At 34.1% G+C, this 17,343-nt stretch overlaps 1 protein-coding gene across 1 annotated transcript; it reads left to right on the top strand.

Annotated features, from left to right (window-relative positions):
- Positions 1–14,827: 14,827 nt before the first annotated feature.
- On the top strand, positions 14,828–17,128 carry LOC131050293 (kinesin-like protein KIN-14K). Its single transcript, XM_057984498.2, has one exon. It carries the CDS (start codon positions 14,828–14,830, stop codon positions 17,126–17,128), a length of 2,301 nt encoding a protein of 766 aa, XP_057840481.2.
- The last annotated feature ends 215 nt before the right edge of the window (positions 17,129–17,343 follow it).

The raw sequence follows: 17,343 nt of genomic DNA, 5'->3' as shown, positions 1-17,343 counted from the left end.
GCACAGAAGCTTGAAGACCTGTTTGAATAACAGAGTATAGAGCCTAGCAGATGGACAAGATAAGTCTTATGACTAAATTGTATTGAGTAAATAAGAATCTACTTTAGCATTTTAGATGTGAAGTTGCAGATAGATTTTTATTACTGTTATTTTGTAAAGTGACAGAAAATATCTTAACCGAGTTGACTTAACAGTCTTATTTGTAAAACCCTCTAGCAAGGTGACATTCTGATTGAGTGTTTGAAATCCTTTAACAAGGCCACTTCTAACAAGGTGAAGATCCTAATAGATCTGAGGGAAATCCCTTAACCAGGTCACATCTAGCAATGTGTTTGTAATCTTTAACAAGATTTGCTTTTAACCGAGCATAGTCTAGCAAAGTATATTTCTTAGTGGGTCCGAAATCCCACAGTGGTTTTTCCCTATTTGGGTTTCCACATTAAATCTGGTGTTATAAGTGTTATGATGTTTATGTGCTTATGAGTTTGCATGTTCAGTAGTTTTGGTTATATTTCTGAAGTATATTTTACCGAGGTTGAATCTATTGTTTTTATGGAAGATTAAGTTTGTATGATTCACCCCCCCCTCTCATCTTATTAGCTTGGCATCTGTACTTAGCATTAAGTATCATAACTATCATTTATTATACAAAAAGTAAGATGAAATGCATGCTTCTAATCGGACAAGGGTGATTGTGTGTGTTTATCACATTGTAATACATTGATTGAATTAAGGGTGCAAAATATTTTAGAGATAAGGATTCATACCAATCTCAAGAACCTTAGGAATACCAAAATTAACCCACCAAGCAACTGGGACTTTTAAATGGAGATGTAGAAAACTTCTCCATTGATTCTTGAAATTTTAGTCTTCTATTGCCTATGTGTGTGTAGTTGGGTTTATTTTGACTCTTATAACCATTGGAGACCCTTACAATCCTACATGACTAGCTACATGAGATATCCTAACTTCAAAAGCATCATGGATAGAGCCTTGTTGCCAGTAGACATCTATAGTCCCAATGAGGTTATCACTATAATCTCTTGAATATTGCTCCATTGCCAATAGACGTCCATAGCCCTGATGGAGTCACTCACATGTTCCCATAGCCAAGCTATTAATGCACTTTTTTGCATGAAATTTCTTGTATTTTTTCTTTGTTCTTTTCTTTTGCCTTGATCTTTTGATATATAATTAAGAATCACTCTTTTTATGCTTGCATTGGCTTGTAAGTAATAAAACCTATATGGGTATGATAATTATAGTGGCGCTGAAGTGGAATTTTAGATTTTTCACTAGTCATATGATCAATCAAGTATCTCCAATAATTTAGAGCAAATGATTAATGTGTGAGATATAGCAATTGATAGACTTAGTTGACAAGGCATAATAGTGAAACTTCTACCCAACCATAGGGTGTTGTTGAAGATGAGTGACCTTAGGCTTAGAAAACTGCATGAACCAATATCTAAGAAATGAGATGACCCTAGATCCACTCAAGTGCAAATAGGTGATCCACTCAAATAGTCCCCTTGCTTTATTGGTGTAAATATATGTGAATGTGATGCAATATACTAGCAACTATATGCAATACAATATATGATGCAATTTGAAATTAATTAAATGTAATGCAGTGTAAAGAAACCTTAACTACCCAGCCACTAGACATAGTACTTTTTGAGATGCATGTTGTTTATGGGTTCGTGGAGTGAATATCCCTCCATTGTTGCCAAATGATATTCCCCATTGCCAATGACCTTGGTTATCACATATGGGCCAAGCCAATGAGGTTCAAACTTGCCTGGTCTTTCTTGCTCTACCAAATTTCTTTGATTCTCTTTTAGGACTACGTATCCAACCTCAAAGAACCTTACCCTTACTCTTTTATTGTAGTTGCTTCTTAGTATATTTTGATATCCTTGCAAGTGGTCAAGTGCACTTTGTCATTTTTCATCTAGCAATTCTAACTATTATAGCCTGGCTACTCTATAGTCCTCATCAAATATGATATGTTTCAAAGAGACTCTAAAGGATGAAAATTCTACTTCAACAGGAAAAATGGCTTCTAATCCATAATCCAAAGAGTAGGGAGTAGCTCATGTAGCTGTGTAGACACATGTTCTATAAGCCTAAAGTGCAGGATTCAAGTAAAGGTGCCAATCCTGTCTTGCTTTATTGATGATTTGATTGATAATTTTGAGGATTGTTTTATTTGTTGCCCTTGTCTGACCATTGCTCTGAGGATAGTATGGAGTTGTGAACCAATGTTGAGAATAGTCTAGATTTTGATGCCCCAAGTAGGTTTAGTCACTAGTACTAAATTGGAGATCCATTCCGTATAGTCTATAGGCCTGATGAAGCCCACATCTAGGAGAATCTATAATTCCCCTTTTACTAATAGGGCAATTTGTGGATGCTTTTTCTAATTTTTTTGTTTGTAAGGCTTTGTGCCTGGTAGCAATGGTAAATGATGTAGAACAAGCTCTGAATCTAGCCTTGACATGTCAGCATATGACCAAGCAAAATTTATTGTCCTTTGTTTGAATAATTGGATAAATTTATCTTTTTCCTCAGGTCTTAAGGATTGGGCCAAGTGTATCTTGTGTACGGTTTTGGCATCCCCAATGTTGACTTGTTATGTCTTCTCTACCAGCAATGCCATGTGATATTTCTTGATCAATTCAGAGATCATCCAATCTACCATTTGTGTGTGTCTTTATCTTCTTCAAGGTCTTCATAAGTGGAGGATAGACTTTCCTCTCCAAAATATGCAATTTTGTCTAGGTCAATTGGAAATCCAGCCTTATGGCCTCCACATGGTAATCCTTCTTGTGCACCTATTAATTTTGCTATGGCCTCATCATTTTTGAACCAATATAGGTGTGGTTGTTCTTGTTCCCCCAATCTATCAAATGTGGATATATGAGGAAAAGGTCTTTTCCTTCATCAGAATGAGGTGTTGTTGATATCATGCATGCTCTAGTATAAAAATGGTGCCTCCGAGAATTGGGATCTATTGCCTTGTCTCCATAAATGATATCATCATCAATAGGCAATTGATGGTCATAAGATCTATCCATTGAATAGGTGTTGTTTCTATGGTAATTAGTTGTTGTCTCAACATATGTGTATATATCTGATCCTTCTTCATATGGTTCTTCAATTTCCTCAATGGGAGGGAGTGAAGTTTCTACAACATTGATGATTAGTGGAATGTTTCTCTGATTTGTTGATCCTTCTTTTGTTATTGATATGGCACTCATTTCTTGGATGAGAGGCTTGAGTCTTGTGATATCTAAGTCACTTGTTGGTGTAATGCCAATTTCCATTGCCACATTGGTGTGAGATGAAGGTGTGAGCTCTACACTTGAATCTTTGGCAGGTGCTATGTCGGTTTCTGTTACCATTGATGATGATGTAAACACAACTATTGACAAGTTATTCTAACTAGAATATTTTGGATCAGTTAATTACATTGGTATGATTGGGTGTTGTTAGAGTAGGCATATTCAGTATAACTAGATGTTGATATTTGTGTCATATTACCATATCCCAGACCTTGATTTCTTGCATTCTCTAAAGGTAATATTGGTTTTATTATTCCTTGACCCTAAGGTTGTTAGCATTCTACACTCTTATGAGAATAGTTGATGTTGTCATTGATGGCAATCAACTGGAAACTCACCGGCAATTGGTTTCTACATGCCCAACATCACAAACTTCATACACCAGCAGACACCAGCACCGACAAGCACTTACATTAGCATTTAGATTACATCGGCAACAAAGCATACCAACACTCCAGCCGACATGGGATGAACTTTTATTTATTGTAATACAATTATGTTTTGTAAGCCGACATGGTATATTGTAAAAGACTCATATATGTATGAGTTCTTATAGGTCATTTTGAGAATAGATGAGATAAGATGTATGATAAAAAATAATTGTTTAGTGGCAGTGATGGTTTTTGGTTAAGGTATCTATCTGAGTTTAAACTGGTACTGAACCTGGCATTAGAGATGTTGTTTTGAGCAATACATTGTATTGGATCTAATAATCCATTTTGTAGTTAGTGTGACTCTTCATTAAGCAATGAGCTCTAGGCTGTTGGCCTCCCTGCATGTGCAAGCCCCTTATTGTAAGTAGTATTTATTCATTGGCTAGTGAGTAAATATTGTGGGTCACAAATCCCACCGAGTTTTTTCCCACACTAGGTTTCCTCGTTAAATATCTTGTATTATGGTGTGTTTCTATGTTGTCTCTATTATTTCTATTTACTGCAATAATTCTTATTTACCGGTACACTATTTTGGGTTGCAAAGTTACCAATAAGTTTAAATATTTTGCTAACCGGTTAGACACCGATTCACACCCGCCCCTCTCAGTGTCTTTGGGATTGTCATTGGATCTAACAATACTCTCAAGCCTATTGTATCATCATAGCCATGCCTTTACAATATTTTGAAACTATTTCCATACTGATCCAAGGGAATTTTGATTGCAGGGATGTCTTCCTCTTCTCTATATAACCATTTATTCACATCTTCCTCCAAATATTCCTCATTTAGCTCTCCCCATTTTACAAATGAACAAAAGTTTTACTAATTGATTATTTATTTTCCTTTGCCTTGACTTTTTATATTTGGTAGTGCTCTCCCAAAGGACCTCAAAGATAGAGACAATTTCTTGACAGATAATGTTCTGGAACAAGAATAGTCTTCATACCCTTCATCCTTGATTTGTAAGGGTGGTGTTGTAGGTGTGCAAGATGATGGTGCATGTGTATCTAAAATTTTCAAGGATTCCATTTGTGAGGTGAATGGAGTTGCTTAATTGATAAGGACCTGCTTGTCAGTTCTGGTTCTTAAGTAATTGCAGTGCTAGAATGGGTTTGGATCACCTTGTATTGTGATCTCGATGTCATTGTAGGGAAACTTAACACACTAATGAAAAGTTGACAATATGGCTTGCATGGCATGTATCCATGGGCAACCCAATAATATGTTATATCCTAGTTCTCTATACAGGACTTGGAATGTGACATCAATAGTAACAGGTCCCACTTGCACATGTAGAGTAACCACTCCTTTTGATGGGCATTCCTCATCATCAGATTCTTTAGTATTTATTCTTTTTGTTGGATCATTGTGATGATGTGAATACCCCAATTCCTCAACTAGATTGAGAGTGCATATATTTACACTAGCTTCACCATCTATCAACACCCTTCTGACTTTTCTCTTATGGACAAACACTTCTAGATGGAGTGAGTCATTATGCAAGGGCCTATCTATTGGGACATCTTTCTCTATGAAGGCCACATAGGTAGTAGAAACTAGATTTCCAACCATGGATTGGAAAGTTTTCTTGTCTATGTCACGAGTGACAACGAACTCCTGAAGAGCTTTGTCTAGGATAGCTTTATGACTCGGGGAAATGAGAAGCAACTCAAAGAGTAATATTTGTGTTGGATTCTTTTTCAATTGATCAACAATATTGTAATTCCACATTGGTGAAGGAGGATTAGAAGGGACTCCTTGCAATGTGACTTTTGACATTAAGGTAAGAACTACACAATCTTGATTCCTTGGGTTGATAGTAATTGTAGCTACTATTTCACCACTTGCACTAATAATGTTGATTGTATAGTCATATGCTACCTTGGTATAATTTGTTATGTTATCCTGTGAGCCTAAGATGCCTTCCATTTGTCATGTTTGACAAATGGGCCCTTCAAGATAGTATGATCTATGTTGGAAAAGCTTTTATTATTGTCCACAGTGTTATCCCCTTGATCTATGAGGTCTCGAATCAAGTTTTTGAGCTTATAGAAACTTGATGTTTTTTGGCCCTTTGTGCGATGATATTCACAAAAATCATTATCATTCCACCAGGTCAGTTTGAAAGGACCTTGTTCATATGGCCTGACCTCAGGTAGAGTTATGACATTTGTTTGTATTATCTTTTTGAGGGCTAACTCAATTGGTTCTCCAAGTGGTGTATAGTTTCTTCTTGGTGTATTAGCCCTTGGAGGTCTGGAATTACTTGACTGTACTAAATTTGCACTTGTGGATGTTGCATTGTTGTCTTGAGGTTGATTTTTGTTTGACACAAAATAATTGACCAGTCCTTGTAGTGAGACATAAAAGCATCCACATTTCTAGTTGAATGTGACACCCTAATTACTTGCATGAGAAACACCCACTTAACACATGCAAAATAATGAGATAACTCATGTGAAATACTACTAAAACTAATGTGAAAAAGTCACTGAATGAATGTGAAATTAGGACAGAAGGTTAGAAAAAGAAATCTGTAGAACAATGGGTTAGCTTTCAAATTGATTTTAAAATCTTACGGTCATCCCCAGTATTGTTTTGTATTTTAGGATGTAACCCAAGACCTGGTTGCAATATTGAAAATAAGAAATCAAGTATTCTTGTTCCCTTAGTGATAGATCTTCTCTCAAGGTTTTTTGGAAATGTTTTTGTTTCCTTCTGCATTCTACCTACTGCCTGGATCCTACAAGTTTGAGTCTCACACTATGAGCCATCAAATTAAAAGAATTTTTAGATACAACTTGCAATTAATGAGAAAATTTTATAGAATGATATATTTAATTAGAATTTGAGAAGGTGATAGAGTGATGAACAAAAAATGATTTAGCGATCTTACCATACCATTACCTTCAATGGATGTGATACACCTGATCCGTGAATGTGACACTGTAAAATAACGATTGTGAAATAGAATACCTACAAATGTGAAATCATGCACATAGGAATGTGAAATCTCGGGCAAGCTTGCGAGATTCCGTACCGAGGACCTAAAAACCAAAGAAAATAATCAGAAGGTTAGTAGCTGAATTTTCACGTCGGGTTCACCATTTTTTTAATGAGTTTTTCATGCATAATTAATTTGAATATATGAATTAACCACTAGAATTCAATTCTAATTAAGAAAATCCAATAAATGACAATGGAATAAAATCAAAATCAATAGAATGAATAATAATTTGATTAAGACTCCCTCTACTGATTTGAATCATAGCTTACATTTCTCTTCTTCATCATTGTGGTTGTGCGACTCTCACTCTTGTGTTGGATACCTGCATAAAAATTGCACAATAATTTTGAAGATAGTGGTTACCAAAATTGGGAAATAGATGCTCAATTTATATATTTTGGATGAGAGGAATAGACAATTGAGATGCATTCTGGAACAGACTTGATCAATGATTGAAATTGGTTGAGATAAAATTTATTGGTAGTTGAACTCATTTGATTGATGAGTCAACTAGATTGATTGATCAGTTCCAAAAAGTTGATTTGGAGTTAGAAAAGGTGATTAGGGAGTTAACTAAGTTAACTACAGAGATGACTAATTTGCTTGAGAAGTTGAGTGAATTGATTGCTCAGTCAAACTGAAAGTCAGTGCTAGTTAGAATTTCAACATGTGATGTAGGAAATTGGGTTGAAATTCAAATTTCATTTGCATTTGACTTGAATTTGGATTTTTGAATCATGAAATTGAAATGCAAATTTATTGAAATTAAATGAAATTAGAATTTGGGGAATTTGAATTTTAAAAGAATGAATTAGATATTTAAATAATTTAAAGAAATTATTTAATTATTAGAAATTGAATTTAATTAAATAATACATTACTTAATTAAAGGTATTAATTCAAAATTAATTAAATAAAATATTTAATTAATTACAAGAAAGGAGGTTTAATGATTAGGTGATGAAGGAGAAATAAAATAATTAGTAATGTTGATTTGATGATTAAATTAATTAAGAGGAATATAAATTAGCTTAATTAAATAATAAAATAATTATTTAATTAATTAAGATGAATACTAGTGTGTTAGCAATGAGACATTTTTAGGTGTCTACACTTCTCACAAAGTTTGCTTCCACTTCATCCATATCATTGCTTGTTTCAAGTTCATCTTCAATATTCTTAATAACTTTGAATGCTACTTCCTTCTTAACATTGTCTTGATGATCAAGTTTTGCAATCTCAAAAGTAGAGAGCTATCCATAGCAAAGAAGCAAGAATCAAAAAAAAAACCCAATTATACCCGATTAATCAGGAATCGGCACCCACGTCGATTAATTCCCCCCAAAAATCATGTTTTCCCAGTCAACGTTTTTCAACGAGTTTTTCACTGAAAAAGTTGCGATTAAAACGCGATTTAGTCGGGAGAAAATCGTGAACCCTAAAACCCGACAATATGACACGAAAAGCAAGAAAAAAAAGCCACAAAAATGAAAAAAAATGTTGTGAGAACTCCATAAATCTCGTCGCGCAGCCAGGTATTTATGCTACACGACAAGAACAATCCATCATTAGCCAAGTATTAATGCTACGCCATCACCAACTCCAAATTTAATATCATTTTTTTAAAAAAAAAATTGCAAATGCTAGAATATTTTTTGGAAATTATATATTATTGAGTTCTATTATGAACATATTTGTGATTTTTTTTGTTGTTGTGAATTTCATGTTTATATACAGTATATTCATATTAACAATTAATATACTTTATACTGTGAATTTAATTAATATATTGTTAATATGCAATATTACAATATATTGTTAAGTTGTTAACAGTTTATATATATATATTGTGTTTACTGTTAATATTACAGTAATACAGTATATACTATATATATTGTATATGATATTTATAGTAATATAGTATAATTATTACCGCATTACTGTAAATTTAATTATTAACAGTAATATTACTGTATTTTTGTAAATTTAATTATTACCGCAAATTTACTGTTAATAATTATTAGAAATAGTATTACTGTATTACTATAATTTATTGTAATTTAATTCACTGTATTACTGTAATTTAATTTACTGTTATTTAAATTTAAATTATAGAAAACTTAAATGTCATTCTCTTTGAAGTTATTAACATTTAATATTTAAAAAAATGAATTTAATATAAATTTGTTCAAGTGTCTATTTTATTTGCCTACAATATCGCTATGCTATGGAAATGTCCTAAAATATATAAAAAAGGTAGTTTTTGATTGTTTTCTGCAATTTTTTTACCTTTTTTTGTAAATCCGATTTTTTGCCGATTTTTTGCCAATTTTTTCCCCATTTTTCCCCATTTTTTGAAAAAATCCTATACTTTTGTTTTGCCGATTAATTCCCCAAACGATTATTGCTTCTTTGATCCATAGAGCTGATCCAAGGTGTATTTTTCCATATCATGACTCCTTCAATGGCATACAACTTAGGTTTATAATATCTAGGCACTATTCTCATCACTTTTCTCACAACTTCATTTTCTTCCAGTTTTTTGCCAACACCTTTGATTGCACTTAATAGCTCATTCACTCGGTTTATATAGCCTTGAATTTTTTCATCTTCAGACATCCTCAAGGTTTCAAATTTGTACTTAGATTTTATCACTTGACTTGCTTGGCCTTCTCATCACTTTCTTAAATGCTGACCAACTTATCCCAAATTTCTTTAACATTTTTCAACCACATGACCTCCAAGAACTTTGAATAGCTTAAACTACTAACAATTGAAACTCTAGCATTTGCACTACTCTCATATGCTTTGATCTCATCCAGAGTGGTAGGACCACCAGTCGAAGCAATGTAACCAATCTTAACAATATCCCATACCCCAAGCGGAAAAGATTCCAAGTGATATTACATCAACATCTTCCAAAGGGAATAATTCATGCCACAAACTTTAAAGCTTTGTAACTAGCTTCTTGTGCCATCCCAAAACTTCCTCAAGTGGTTAATCTTATCAAAGAGGAACCTTGCTTTGATACCAATTGTTGAACATGCCATGGAATTGAGAAGGGGATATTAATCAACCTGAACCTTAAATCAATTGAATTTTAAACACTTATTCTTCAAATTAGAATTAACATGAACAACATAAATGACACCACACAACACAATACATAAGACAAAACCAGATTTACATGGAAAGCCCAAGGAGGGAAAAACCACGATGAGAACCACACTCATAGTATGAATAATTCATTACAATTTTTAGACTCAAGGCCAAGGTAGCTCATTGCTCCTGATTTGGACTTGCAAGACTAAGGTGCACAATATTAGGGAAAGATGCAATGGAGTTACATTACTGGGACGCACAATCCCAAAGCAAGATACAAAAGAACTTACAGACTAAAGCACAATACTCCAAGGCAAGACATAAAGAGCTAAACAAGCTTCCAAAAGGACTCACTATCTTCCAATAGGTATAGGGAAATTGAATTAAAATAAATAAGATCTCTTAATCATAAAAATGTCCTTAAACCACTATGTCAAGTGAACATATCATAGCAAACACAACTTACTTCATTTATTGTCTCAAAACTTTGTCACATTGAAAGATTTGATCATCAAAGCTCATCACAAACTGAAATTTGCACTTTTTCTCCTCCACATATACTTGCACATCATTCACAATCAATCCACTATGATCCATCATGCAATTTATACATCCACACATCCATTTATACTAGATTATTTATTGAAACTCTGAACTAGGTTGTCCATAGACTAAATATTTATAAATTACACAAAGTCAGCCACTAAGAGAAACTCCACTAAATGTGGTCCACCCTAGGAGATAAAGGGGACCCAGATACATCATAAAAAATCTTCTAAAGTTGATTCCAACAAATAACACACAATAACACCTCCTCCAAAGTTGGCATCAAACATAACGTGCAGAAACATAATACAATACATTAACCAGTCAGCCCAAAATCATCACCCAATGCAAATTACTCAATGCAAATTTTCACACACCATGGTAAGACCCATATCAACACCTTAACTTTACCTCCAATGCACATCCAAACCAAAAAATTATGATCCAAATAAGATAAATCAACTAAGTCGGTCAAAGACCAACACAACTAATAACGTTGAACAATAGAACAACAAAAATTCACTTGCCAAGCAAACCATCACTTGAGATCTACATCGGGACACTGCACAAACCATATGAACATGTCCTCCAAGCCATAAAACTTCAATCAACATAGCAGATAAATGCAAAGAATTCTTTGGACTAATCTTGACTAAGACCCTCACTGTCAATAAACTACAACCACCAACTTCAACACTTGAATAGCTAAGAACTTGAAAACATGGTAGTACAACATCCATAGAACATTAACATTACATCCAAAATAGTAGACCATAATCTACAAAAACCAGAGGAGTTTAGATCATTCTCACATAGGTACTTTAAATACTCTTTCCTACATATTTCAACTTCCACTACAATTACCTTCCAAAACCACAACATACTCAACATCACCACCAAACAACATAACAACATTTGAACACTCATTTTTGAATCATATACCACAATAATGAATATAAATACACAACTAAACAACTACAACTATCACCTCACCTTTGTGATCGATACAGACAATCATAGACAACATCATACAAGTTATGCTTTTATTATTTCTACTAACATGAATTTTGATTATTATTGGTTGATAGATTTTGGTGTGTCCTATCACATGCCTCCTTAGAATGAATTCTTTTTCATTATATACAACTTATGATGGTGGTGAAGTTTTCCCTAGGGATAATAAAACAAAAAAATATGGGCCAACTGAAGGTAAAATTAATTTTCAATGATGACATGGTAAAAAACTCTCATGAATGTATTGAATATTCTTGATTCAATTAGAAATGTGATTTTTGTATCTATAATAAAGAATTCAAAAGTGCATGTGACTTTTGGAAAGAGTGGTTGTAGGTTGAGGAGTGAGTGCAGAATCATGATGGGCCAAATAATGGCAATAGGAAAAATAATGATTGTAGGTTGTTCCCCAATGTGGATTGATGTGAATGGGTTTTATTCCTAGTTTTCATTTTTAGACTAAAAAATCCCATTGGACACCACTTTACACTTAGGTTTTTAAACTCGAACCAAGACCAAAATTGTGTCTTCACGACATAAGAAAAATAAGTAATCAATGTAATTGATGGAGCATCTATGATCTCATGGTTATGTGTAGATTTTGGACAATACTTATGAACTTATAGATAAAATATCATTTAATAACACTCAACATACTTGATACCTATCTAGATAAACATAAGTTTGGGAAAAAGTTATCAATGGGGTCTTGGCATTAGGGTTCTAGTATTCATGAATTCTTTGTCTCTCTTCATGGAGCCACAAAATCCACCTCACCTTGCATATCAAGTAATTGCAATCAAACCATATTCCTTACACAATTCCACCAAACCAATATTAGTCCAAGTTAATCAAAAACATAATCAATGGATTGAATTTTGATAAATAACACAATAATAATAATGTGCTCATTAATTTTAAACATTAAAGGTTCATAAACATCTCTCTCTCTCTCTCTCTCTCTCTCTCTCTCTCTCTCTCTCTCTCTCTCTCTCTCTCTCTCTCTCTCTCTCTCTCTCTCTCTCTCTCTCTCTCACACACACACACACACACACACGCGCGCGCGTATACCAAAAAAGTTTGGGAATACAAGCTTCATCCCTAGTGCAAATTACAATGGGACTAGGGATCTCATATGAAATTAAAGTGCTTCTTAAGGGATGTGACACCTACTACCTCCAACCATACTTGGTTGCCCTTCAAGGCTCCACTAAGGCTTAGTTTTCTCCAAACCTTCAATGGAGGAGTCCATTTCACACCACTTTTGGTCTTTTTCATATCATTAAAGAGGATAGAGATAGCAAAATAAAATTTTAAACCTTAACAATCTCTAAGTTAGAGTTGGTTGTGCCAATTTTTGAGGAGTTAGAGAACTTTTCTATGATCTTAGACTTAAAAATTTCCTTTGTGGCCATAATTGTTCTATTTGCTACCCTTCTAGTGCTATTCGTCTTATCCCTAAAATTTTGATTATTCCTCTCTTTCCACAAACCTCAAGCTACATGTGGAAGCATGAGGGTCCATAGAAAACTCAAAGATGAATTATAGAATGTGGGAAACAATTGATCAACCAAGATACCCGAGACTTAGAGATGAGACAAAAATAATTATTGCCTAATTAGATTTATAAAAATTAAATGAATTAAATGTGAAAATTATCATGATATTTGGATGGTTGAATATATTGTTGAAGATGTTGAGAATAGATTCACCATGGTTTGAAAAAATGTCTTGGTAAGATGAATGTCTTATTACTTATAGTCTTTATATTGACTATACTTTGTTGTAATTTAAATTTGTGCTTGTGAAGTTGAATCTCATACATACAAAATTGATCTTGGCACAAAGAATGAAACTAGATCAACATAAATGATCTAGTAGAGATGTACCTTGGGTTGAGTTGTGTAGTGTCAAGAGGCACCATTTGGGGGCTTGTTATGCAAGGATTTATCTTCTTTTGGTTAAGTCCCTTGGTGTATTGATTTAATGGCAACAAATTGAGATTGAAGGTAGTAGGCAATCATGCAATATTCGATGAAGATGATGCAATCACAATGATCTCATATGAGTTGCTCTTGATGATTCTCTCTGTTGTCTTTAAATACAACATATACCTATATGAATCCACACAACATGTGCTAGATCGGCTCATAACAACTAGTAGGAAAATGTTGATAATGTTTAGTTTGAAATATTAGATTTGAAAGTTTGAGGTTCATGTTTGCATGATTACAAGTTACATGGGCCAATTCTTCACCCAAATAATTGAATGGCATTGGCAAATGTGAGATCCAGGAATGAAAATCTATTCCTAGGGATGAGTGATGATGGACATACGCTGGGACAAGGTCACGAGTTGAATTTAACACAAGAATGTGCTACTTGTAGAATTGTTATTGCATAAAGGACAATCTACTTGAAGTGGGCCTAAAACATAAGGGAAAAGGGCATGGGTATGTGACTTTCAAACATAAAATTATAAATCTAAATTATAATATTTTAATTCTACACTCAAACTGAATATTATAAGCTTATATCTGGTTTAATTTTTATTTTTATAAAAGTAAATACTCTCCTTTTATCAAAGAGAACATGCTCTTTTCAAGAATATAGTAGTTTGAAAGTATGGTTATTAGTGGGAGAAGCTATTCTCTTGACAAATCGTAACATGCCTATCATGCATGCATCCATACCATGTATGGTTGGTCAAAAATTTCAAAATATCATTTACTTTCAAATACATGCGAGTTACTACATTGAGTAGCATCATTGCCCATGCAGTAAAGTTGATTCGGAAATGTGCTAATAGCATACGAATATATTTTTCAACACTTTTTAAAAAGTATTATAAGCATTTCCTGAATGATGTGATGGATATAATGATCATGCATATATATTTGATTACCATAGATGTAAATCTAAACATATTTAGTGATTACATATATATTTTGGACAACCCTAAATACAAATTATATGAAGAACATCCCTTTCCAAGTATTAATTAACTATTTTATAATGTTTTAAATTTTATTCCTTGTCCAGAAGATATTCTATTTATAATTAGATTTTCAATCAGAGAATTAATCATTTCTTTTTAGCTTCTACCATTCTCTCACTTTTTGGTTTAATTTTTTGTTTTAATGAAAACTAAACCACCTGTCTGAAATTCAATTGGGATTCAACGTCGGCCACTGTTATCCTTCAAACAACATGTCCCTTGAGGTCTATTTAAGTCTGTTTGGTTGTTATCCTTCAAACAACATGTTACAGCTTTTGAATCCCCCAAACGTCTTCTTACAGCTTTTGAATCCCCCAAACATCTTTTTACAGCTTTTGAATAATTTGAATCCGCAAGCATATTACTTGAGTTTTCACCATGAACGGTTTTGAAGAAAACTATAAGATTGTGTCAAGAGCGATCTCGTTTAAGGCTCTTGCATCTCGCAATGCAGAAAAATCAAAGCTTCTTATGGACCAACTACAGAAAACAACGATGGAGAAAAATCGGATAGAAGAACAGAGAAGTGCAGAGGAAGAAGCTAAGATTCGATTCATTAAAGAATTTGAGGAGAGCCAAGCTGTTATCCAGGGTTTGAAAGATGAATTACAAGTGTTGAAGACTACTAATAGCGAAGTTGAACTAGAGTTGCAGAAGATCAGAAGTGAGAAAATGCGAGTGCTGGAAGAAAAGAAGACAATGGAAAAAGATATGATTCAGATAATAAAAGAGAAGGAAACTGCCATGGAGAATCTGTATCTGGAATTGGGTACCATGAAAATGATTGAAAAGAAACTCCTCCAAGAATTAGAGTTGCAGAAAAGGGAAGTTGAAGCAAAGTTGCAGAAGAAAATAGTGGATATGGAAAGTAAACAATTAAAAGAGAAGGAAGAGAATGAAATTGCTATTAAGAATTTGAATGCACAATTGGAAGCCATGAAGAAGACTGAAGATAATAGAAACGAAACCCAACGCAGAGTAATGAAACAGGCGATGGTGAGCCAGAGTACCATTCAGACCCTGAAAGCTGAAACAGAATTCATTAAAAAGACTGCTCATGAACAAGTGCAACAATTGCAATTGCATGTAAGTGATGTTGAGATAGAGCTGCAAAAGAGATTTAAGGAAACTCAAGAGGATTTGGTTCAACAGAAAAGGAAGAACAATGAGCTAGAAGCAATTTCTGCTCTGCAATTGGAAAATTTGAGGCTCATTGAGTGTTGTTTCCAAAAGTTCTTAAGTGCCCAAGTTCCAGCACTTAATCAAATAAAATTTATCACTCGGCCCTCTGAAGATGAAATTTCAATGCTGGAACAACAACTAAATGTGTTAGCAAGTGTTGCAACAAACTATCCCCAGCTTGTTGCAGAGAATAGACTGTTGTACAATGAAGTCCAAGATTTGAAAGGCAATATCCGTGTGTATTGTAGAGTGAGGCCTTGTGAAAAACAGAGTACACTTGAATATACCTGTGAAAATGGAGAGTTGTTAATTTCTAGTCCCAATAAACAAAACAAAGAGTCCAGAAAGAAGTTTACATTCAACAAAGTTTTTGGTCCCTCTGCAACTCAAGAAGAAGTATTCAGAGACACAAAGCCACTGGTCAGGTCTGTTCTAGATGGGTTCAATGTATGCATTTTTGCATATGGTCAGAGTGGTTCAGGAAAGACATATACAATGACTGGATCCAAGGAAAACCCAGGAGTCAATTGTAGAGCACTGACTGACCTTTTTGAGATTTCTGAAAACAGAAAAGGCTCATTTAAATATTCCATTGGAATCCAGATGATTGAAATCTATAATGAACAAGTTCACGATTTGCTAGCAAAACATGGGTCCCTAAAGAATCTTGGAATAAAAAGCATATCTCAGGGCAATGGTGTAAGTGTTCCTGATGCCAACATGTTTCATGTTGACTCCAGAGAAGATGCATTAGAATTGATCAAAATGGGTGAGAAGAAGAGATCAGCAACAACCACTGCCCTCAATGAATCCAGCAGCAGGTCTCACAGTATTGTGACTGTTTATGTGGAAGGAAGAGACTTATCTTGTGGAACACTTCTCAGAGGTTGTCTTCATTTGATTGATTTGGCTGGAAGTGAGAGGATTAACAAGTCAGAGGTCAGTGGTGATAGACGAAAAGAAGCAGTGCACATTAACCAATCTCTCTCTGCTCTTGGGGATGTCATTCAGGCTTTAGCTACTAAAAGTGCTCATGTGCCATACCGAAACAGCAAGCTCACTCAAATTCTTCAGGATTCTTTGGGAGGGCAAGCAAAAACACTCATGTTTGTGCAGTTTAATCCAGACATTGAATCCTATTCAGAGACAATGAGCACATTGAAATTTGCAGAGAGAGTGTCTACTGTTGAACTGGGTGCTGCACATGACAACAGACAGACCATTAAGGAGGGTAGAAATGATACTAGGAGAAAAGATGTTGAGCCTAAGTGTTTGGAAAAAGAGAACGAAAAACCCACTTCTGCAAACCCTCCAGTTGAGTCAGACAGGATGAGAACAAGTGGAAGATCTAACCTACCCAAGAGTGTTAAATTGATTGCAAATTCTGATGATATTCATAGTGAGCAGAGTGTGGATTCAAAGAGGTATGGTGTGGTTCGAAGAAAGTCCATGGGTTCTAAGTTGGGGCTTACTACACTCTCCAAAGACTTAATGTAGCAGAAGATTGAGAATTCTCTTTCTTATGTGTTTTTATGTTTCACTCTGTTTTACATTTCTTCTAGAATCATTTTGTAGAGAGGTGATCTATAATGGAAGCAATCATTTTAGTTCAATGTTGTTTTCAATGGATTTTCTAAATTTTTTTCTTTATTTTATTGTATAAGCTTACAAGATTTCATGTTTGGCAATGTAGAGGATATATGAATATAAAT

This window comes from Cryptomeria japonica, chromosome 3, assembly GCF_030272615.1.
Source record: "Cryptomeria japonica chromosome 3, Sugi_1.0, whole genome shotgun sequence".
NCBI lineage: Eukaryota > Viridiplantae > Streptophyta > Pinopsida > Cupressales > Cupressaceae > Cryptomeria > Cryptomeria japonica.
This window is presented reverse-complemented; position numbering and strand designations above follow the sequence as displayed.